The sequence below is a fragment of the Channa argus genome, chromosome 1, assembly GCF_033026475.1.
Source record: "Channa argus isolate prfri chromosome 1, Channa argus male v1.0, whole genome shotgun sequence".
Taxonomy (NCBI): Eukaryota; Metazoa; Chordata; class Actinopteri; order Anabantiformes; family Channidae; genus Channa; species Channa argus.
The window spans coordinates 47,570,978-47,579,562 of NC_090197.1; the positions used below are offsets into that span (position 1 = coordinate 47,570,978).

General features: G+C 40.5%; 1 protein-coding gene across 1 annotated transcript; it reads right to left on the reverse strand.

The window, feature by feature from the left end:
• Positions 1 to 233: 233 nt before the first annotated feature.
• Positions 234 to 8,564, reverse strand: LOC137140056 (zinc finger protein SNAI2-like). Its single transcript, XM_067528124.1, has 4 exons — positions 7,631 to 8,564; positions 6,149 to 6,229; positions 5,028 to 5,657; positions 234 to 2,427 (listed from the first exon to the last, which is right to left on the reverse strand). Exons 1-4 carry the CDS (start codon positions 7,707 to 7,709, stop codon positions 2,249 to 2,251), a joined length of 969 nt encoding a protein of 322 aa, XP_067384225.1. The 5' UTR covers positions 7,710 to 8,564; the 3' UTR covers positions 234 to 2,248.
• Positions 8,565 to 8,585: the final 21 nt, after the last annotated feature.

The following is an 8,585-nucleotide window of genomic DNA, read 5'->3' on the forward strand; positions in this document are numbered from 1 at the left end:
ATCAGGATCTGGGCTTGTTTTGCTGCCTCTGGAGTATTAGCACTTGCTAAAATTTATGGAGCTATGAATTCTAAGTTGTACAAGAGAAATGTAAAGGAAAAGTATCCACCTGTGAACTAAAACAACAGAAAGTGGATCATGTAGCAAGAAATGTCTCTAAATGCAGAAGTGGTTCTACCAAAGAATGGTTAATTGTATGGGGGTGACTGTGCTGTTGGAGGTAGAGCGGCCATCCACCAATCCCCCGAGTTGTTGGTTCAATCCCCGGCTCCTTAAGTGTGTTGAAGTGCCCTTTAGCAAGACACTGAACCCCAACTTTGTTGCTCTTGGTGAGTGTAAGCTAGCTGCAAAGCAGCTCCCCCATCGGTTTGTTTAATTGGGGAATGCAAATGGGTAAACGAGACGCTGTGTAAAGTGCTTTGAGCACCAATAGGTAGAAAAGCGCTATATATGTGCAGACCATTTACCATTTAAAGCAGAACAAATCAAATGTTTTTGAATGGCAGAGTCAAAGTCCTGACCTTAATGCTCTAGAAATGCTGTTGGATTTCCTTTACCTATTATATTTTAAAGAATTAACTTATGTTCAAGTGCCACTGTAGGTCTTGGAGGCACTGTGCTTGTAACTTTACTTCCTCACTCTGGCTTTGTCACATAAGTGCTTGCTTTTGGTTCAGCAGCTTCTGTAATTTAGTGATTTTGAATGTAATTAAACGAGCAAACAAGAACGACTTAGTAAGTGCAGAAGAAACTACATCAAACTATAAAAACCTATAAATATGACAACAAAGGTACTTAAGGTATTAAACCTTGCTTTTGTCTATATCGGTGTATAGATGTTTTTGCTGTAATGTCAGCTTTCTTTAAACCTTTTCAATCTTAGTCGTAGTTTCTTAGGTTTGGTCAAATTCTATAAATTTTCACTTAAGCAAAAGTAACAAGGTAATATCTTAAATACAGAAATAAAATATGTTTTTTAAAATATGCATTTTAACACAACCCAAACATCTGAGACCACATTAAAAATGTGTGAAATGTCTTTACTGAATGTTTAAGTATTTTGATTTGTGACATGTAAAATTAATAAGGTATTTTGGATTCTTAAGCAATTAATCTGGGTCATTGACCATAAATTATTTGCATTAGTTAGTTTTGAACAGGCCATGTTTACACTGATATGACAATAAGCTTGGTAACTTGCCCGACTGTCAGCTCAAACGTGTGATGTCAGATCCAATGAACAAAACTTCAGTCTGGATTTTGACCAAAGTCTATTACAGTAATAAGGGTTCATGGACCTTACACGCATACACACCAGGCATGGACACACACAGTGATTTCCAGTGACCAGGGAAACAAATAAGAATATGTAGGAACATTTTATTACAAAATTCAGGTTTTCCCATCAGGTATTTTACAGTACAGTACTTCAAAAACATGAGTGAGTCAGCCAGTTTTAAAATAATTTCAAACTAATATGTTTTAAGCAGAAACCAAACAATCTCTGTGATTTCATACTAACCCAAATAGACTACCAAGCTGGTTACTGATGTGAGAGACATCTAACATATCCTGATTAAGTCAGTTTTTACATCTTTGGATTATTCTTTTGACTTTGCAAATACAAACATTACCTCAGCTATTTGTTGCTGGTGGAGCACATGTGGCACTTAAAACTCTTCTAAACCCGGCAATCCCTCTGATCATGCATGTTAACTCCCCCGTTTTACTCCCAAGTGAGAAAAAAAAAGCCTTACTATACAGACCCTGAACTCAGCCATTGCTGTCTGGGCAGCACCAGGTGTCTGATGATGGCGTGGAGGGAGAACGTCATAAGGGAAGTCGAGGAAAAAAGGTCAGGAACACAGGACAAAGGTCCCATCACAGCAGGGGAGCTACAACATTCCATAATGACTGAGACAATGTAGTGAGTGCTTCGTTAAACTGGGGCCTGTAACACTAATTCAGTTCAACGTTACCAGCTAAAACAATAAGTACATCAACAAACATTTGTTTGTACACAATTTTGTCAAGTTTCTTCCGTAAAATAACTGTTCTGATGCTGTGAAAAATCAATCAGTGTCATCATAGGACTTCACTTTGTTCACTGTTCAGGTATACATGGCGCTTTGATCCACACACCAAGTTATGCACAAATCCTAGCAGGTTTCTGGAGCTGTTTGTTTTCAGGCGGCAGGGGGACTCTACAGAAGTAAGCAGTGTGGGGCAGGTTGAAGGTTAGAGGCTGTCAGGACAGAGGGCAGCCTGCCTCTTGGTGCTTGGTTAACAGTGAGATTCTGGAGAAAGTCTTGAAGCAGCTTGCACACTGGTACTTTTTCACCTCTGAGTGGGTTTGGAGGTGAGCTCGCAGGTTGGAACGATCTGCAAAAGCTCGGCTGCAGTGGAGGCACGAGAATGGTTTCTCTCCTACAGACGGAACAGAGAAATGCAAGTTAACCACAAAGACAATAGGAGTTCAATATGTTTCAATTTTGATTGAATTATCAAATAATGCCAAATAATGTCCCATTCAGACTGACCGTGTCGGGTGACTAATAAAGCCAGATGTCAGATATAGCACATCCAGAGAGTATTCACTTTTTCTTCACTTTTCCACATTTAATGTTACAGCCTCATTTCAAAATTGATTCAATTCAGTATTTTCCTCAAAATTCAAATGACAAGGTGAAAGCAGTTTGTTTGAAATCGTTGCAAATGTATTAGAAATTAAATTTTTGCTTAATACTTCCTTGAAGCACCTTTAGCACCAATTACAGCCTCAAATCTTTTTGAGTATGATGCTACAAAAGCTTGGCACACCTATTTTTGGGCACCTATTTTCTTCTTTGCAGTACCTCTCAAGCACCATCAGGTGGGATGGGAAGCGTCGGTGCACAGCTCTCAGCTCTCTCCACAGAGAGAGTTCAATCATGCTCAAGTCTGGACTCTGGCTGCAGCACTCAAGGACATTTACAGAGTTGTCCCATACACACTCCTTTGTGATCTTGGCTGAAAAATGAACCGCCATACCAGTCTGAGGTCCAGATTGTTCTGGAACATTGTGTCTCCGTACATTGCTGCATTCATCTTTCCCTCGATCCTGACTAGTCTCCCAGTTTGATCCCCACAGCATGATGTTGCCACCACCATGCTTTACTGTAGGGATGGTATTGGTCAGTTGGTGAGTGGTGCCTGGTTTCCTCCAAACACTATTCTTGGCATTCAGGCCGAAGAGTTCAATCTAACCCTTGGTCTTGTTTCATCAGAATAGAAATTGTATTTCTCATGGTCTGAGAGTCCTCCAGGTGCCAATGCTGCAGAAAATTTTCTGTACCATTCTCCATATCTGTGTCTCGATACACTCCTGTCTCTGACATCTACAGACAATTCCTTGGCCTTTACGGCTTTGTTTTAACTGTGACATGCACCGCTAACTGTGGGACCTTATATAGACAGGTGTATGCTTTCCAAATCCTGTCCAATCAACTGAATTTCCCACAGGGGGAACTCAAGTCGGAGAAACATCTCAAGGAAGATCAGTGGAAACAGGATGCACCAGAGCTCAATTTTGACTGTCATGGCAAAGACCATGAATACTAATGAACTTGAGATTTTTCTTCAATACATTTTCAAAAATTTCAAAAGCACTTCTTTCACGTTGTATTATTATTGGTTGTAGATTTGAGGAAATGAATGAATTGATCCATTTTGGAATAAGGCTGTGACATAACAAAATTTGGAAAAAGTTAAGTGCTGGGAAAACTTTCTGGACGCACTGTAAACAGGATTCTAGAATAATTACTAGAAACAGGTAAAAGCCTCCCTATCGCTCCTATGTTTAACCTCTGGACTTTGAGCATCAGGGCCCATTTTGTCGTTAAAGTCTTTTAGTGGACATTGTTTGTCTTGAGGCTGGTTTGAGTCACTTTTTCCTTGTGACCTCCAGCTTCTTGTAGGTCTCTGGTGTTGTTTTATCTCCTGTTATTTTCTGCCTTTATCATAATTGCTTTGCATCTGTGGTTGACACTGAACCCCAAACAGCCTATTCCCATCCCCAGCTGTGCAGTCTGCTCGTCCAAGCCTGGTAGAAATCGACGAGGGTTGTGTCAAAAACTGTGCCAAATCAACATGCCGACATTGATCCGCTGTGGCGACCCTGAACTCATAGGATAAGCCGAAAGGACGAAAAATTAAAAAAAAAAGATTTGCATCTGTGGTTGTTCTGAATCTCTTTGTGATTCTTTTGTATCTTTTACTGTAACTGAGCTCTGTGCCTTTTATGCAAGAAAAACTGTCAATTTAAACATAGGCTCTCTCCCAGCGGCACTCATGACTCATCTATGCCTGTTAGGCATGTATTTATTATTAACAGATAAACTTAAGCGTAATACTTTAGCACTGTAATTTCTCAAAGTTACAGGATTCAAAAGTGTCATACATTAAATAATCCGCATAGATATCATGACTTTTTGTACCAAGTATAATTCAAGATCAAAACACTAGATCCAGTATGTCTGTATTATAAATGCAACCAATAGCAGCTTCTCCTAGAAGCTGCCATCCTCTTTGTAAATGCACATCTCTTTTAAATTACATTGACACATCTTCTCCAGACACACAGAATACAACAGTTTTCACAGATTGAGTAGTTCTTTTCATTACTAGTAAACTGACCTGAACTGGTGGTAAACATTGATTTCAGGGACAATGCGGGTCAGTATTTGCATTAGTATTAGTTTTATCTTTACTTTTACTCTACTGTTGCAGTTCTTAACCTCTTCTTCTCCCTCTCATCACCTCTGGAATTCCCCTCCCTTCCATGATCTCTGTGTAGAGGAGGAATGGGAGGGGTAAACTCCTAACATGCACAGAGTGGAACAATGAGTGGACCACATGTGTGAAAAAAATCCACCAGTAATGGAAACAGTACAAAGGGGGAAAGATATAAACATCCCCACTAACCCGTTTAAACTCTGTTAACCTTTTTTTCATAAAAAGTTTTATGTGAATGTGCATGTCTTACAGACCTGTGTGAGTGCGTATATGTCCCTGAAGCAGCCAGGGTCTTGAGAAGGCCTTGCCACAGAGTTTACACACACAGGGTAGTGTGTGAGTCCTGATGTGCATCTTGAGTGCTCCCAAGCTGGTATACTCCTTCTCACAGTACTTACAACTGAAGTACTTCTTACTGCCCCACTCACATTGGAGCTGCTTGTGTTTGGCCCGGCCCGAGAAGCTCAAGTACTCTTTATGACAGTCTGAGCACTCAAAGTCTTCCCGGCTGCTGCTGGACGGAGGGATGGCAGGAAAGAGGGCCAGGAGAGGTATGGATGGTGGATGGAGGTTCACTCTCCTCCTGGTGTCTTCTGAAATGCACTGTATTTCCAGGTTCACTTCGGTACAAGCTTGTTCTGGTTTGCAGGCTTCTGCAGAACATTTACTGTAAGCCTCTGAATAGGGGCCTAAAAAGGAGAGAGGGGAGATGTTTGAAGAGGCTGGAAGATGCCGTTTGTCTGCTGTGAGAGAAACTGTAGAGCAGGAGGAGGAGGAGAGAGACTGAGGTCTGCATAGCAGCTGCAGGCTTGGAGCTGGATGATGATGGTAAGGGAGGAACTCATTGTGCAAACGAGACTCTTCATTGGTGGTGCAGGGGGCTTCTGTGGAACACACACACACACACACACACACACACACACACACACACACACACACACACACACACACACACACACACACACACACACACACACACACACACACACACACACACACACACACACACACACACACACACACACACACACACACACACACACACACACACACACACACACACACTTTTGGCTTAGTATAGTTATGATCCTCTTTCCTCTACCAAAGATAGTTTAAATTTTTATCCAGTCTAATGTTCACATACATGTCATAGTTAGCCATGGACTGCTGTGATCATTTGTCCTCTCTGAAATTTGTAAACTGTTTAGAATATTCTGTATTTCTGCAAAAATGTGTTTCTAAATTGTGATGAGATTTTAATGCAAATCCTAAAACTAGATCCAGGTAGGCCCACTCTAGACTCAAGATCAACACCTTTTTTCCAAACTATCCTTGCATAACCCTTATTATTTAGCTCCTGATTGACTGAACACACCTGATCCATATAACCAGCAGTGGGTGGTTGGAAAATAAGCAGGGCTGCAGCTCTCAAGGACTGGAGTTGGCCACCCCTGAACTAGAGGAATAAAATAAATACAATTAGACAATTAAATTGAAAAGACATTAAACTTATTCCTTTGTTTATTGCAGAGTGTTTCCAGCTATGCAAAGATGATTGAGACCTATCCACACAGGCTCAGTGCTGCCAAAGATGCATCTACTTAATAATAAATCAAAATATACATTCACGTTGATATGAAAGAGTCTTTTTTTTAAGGATCAGTGACAAAAAAGCCAAATTAAATGAATTAACGCTGTAAATAAAACATGAAAACCTTTTATTGGCACTGCATAATAAAAACAAAATTAGTATTGGTAGCATAGTGTAGTTTTTTTAATGTGTCACTCTGCCTTCCTTTAGTTCTATTTCAAACCACTCTAGGACTAGGACTTAAGTCATGAATATTTAATTTGAAAGATTAACTTCAAATTTGTTTCCATTTAAGTTTTGATTATAAACCCAACTAAAAACCACTTTCATACAGTCAGAAGTTTAAGAACTAGACAATAATACATCTTGGATACAACATTTTAAAAACTGTGTAAAGTCACCAGATGTTGTCCTTCTAAACCATAAATTCAACCAAGTTGTCCAAGTTTGTCCAGCTTCCATCACTGTGCAGTTTGCTTTAAAACTGAAGATTGTTTCGGTCTCATTACCAGCTCTTCTTCCTTGGCCCTATTCTGATGGTAATAGTTTATCAATACAGTCAGATGGGGAGAAGGGAGGCTTGAGCTCGCTTTAAGGGTTGTATTGGACAAATACAAAGGTTGAAGGAAGTATTTGTTGGTAGGAGCCTGGAAGGCCTGCATAAGCTCTTGATGCTGCTTAATGGGGTCCTTCTGGTCTCTTGAGGACCTGGGTACAATGCTGTAACTCTTTTGGGACAGATTTTGCACCTGCTAAACACAAAACTACATTTGTGTTTGTGGTCAGAGAAATCTATTGATAATTTCTCCCTTATGCAGCCTGGAATTCTTTTTAAAGTTGTAAAGACAAACGTAGATGTATGAAACTGTGATTGTTTAAAAAAAAAAAAAAAGTCTTTAAAGTAAAAGATGAACTTTAGAATTGCTTTAAAAAGTGGATATTTTTAACCTCTTTAAAAGCTGTGAGCCATAGACTACAACACAACAAAAAGGGGTTATTATTTTTATAGTATTATTTGGACATTACATGGGAAAACCTTGCAAAGTTGAATGCATTCATACTTTTAAGCACTAAAATGGACTTGAACATCACAATGAACTAATCTTTCTAAAAGTGTTCACTTCTCCATTTTAATTAAATGCATTTATATAACATGGTGAGCTTAATAACTACTAAAACTTATGTTTATAGCAATAGTTATTTTTGCAATGAAAGTTAAAAAAGACTCGAGCTGTCCATGACTCAAGCGGGTATTGTAGTACTTACCCTGAGCCTGTGAGGTCAGTGCTCCGTACTTGGGCTTCTTGCTGCTCTGGGGCCTCTTCACTAAGAAAGACCGCGGCATAGTGTCGCCCTCTTCCCGGGAGTCGGTCTGGAGTGACGCTGCTGTTCACCCGCCGATTAACGGAAGCTGTCGCCGATGTGTGTATGCTAGCGTGCGGCCTCGCCCATTCTCCCGCTACACACACACATACACACTGTCAGGTGTGAGAGCCAAGGGTCGCACGGTGGGGGAGAATTTCTCATACACTCCAGTGTCTGACCAATTAGAATAATCGGACAAGTGCAGCGGGCGGGCTCTGTGTGTCAATCAGCGCAGCCCAACAAAACAGGTGTATGAATGGTGCGTCCCCAATGCACGAAGTTGGGGTTTCATGAGAACACTGTCTGAATGTCCCCAGAGCAGCGAAACAGCCCAGCGAAAGTTCCTCAAAGACACAAGCGTCTCCCACAGTCCCACCAAACACAAGACAAAGATACAGATGACTTAATGTCAGAGAGACAGGAGCACGCCAGGCTCCAGGCTGCTAACAGAAAGTTGCTGTGGGACATGTAAAAAAAAAAAAAAAATCTGCAAATTACCAGGAATAATCTGGAGTTAGTAGTTATCAGTTTGTGCAATGAGATCAGCATCATGGAGCAGTGAGGAAGCATCTGTTAACCACAGGCTTTTACTTTGATTATATTCAAAATCTCTCTGTTTTCTGACTGGCTGCATTTCCTCAATTCTGAATAATTACATATCCAGGCAGTTAAACATATCTTTTTAACTAAAATGAGGCTCCAAGTTTTTAGTACAGACAACAACCACACACCAAATGAAAGCCCAGCAGTATAGAACTCGGTGGGAGTGGTGGGAGGTAAAATGCATTCAAAGCTCGATTCCTTATTGTCGAGTAATCCAGTTTTTTAGATTTTCATGGTGAGAGCATGTGGTTCA

Bases quoted from the DNA above. Each gene is read 5' to 3' on its own strand.
- LOC137140056 (XM_067528124.1), bottom strand. From the start codon at position 7,709: ATGCCGCGGTCTTTCTTAGTGAAGAGGCCCCAGAGCAGCAAGAAGCCC. The intron at 5,658-6,148 runs GTGTGTTCAGTC...TGTGTTCCACAG, and splicing joins CTGCTGGTTATATGGATCAG to AAGCCCCCTGCACCACCAAT. The intron at 2,428-5,027 runs GTCTGTAAGACA...TTCCGTCTGTAG, and splicing joins ACATATACGCACTCACACAG to GAGAGAAACCATTCTCGTGC.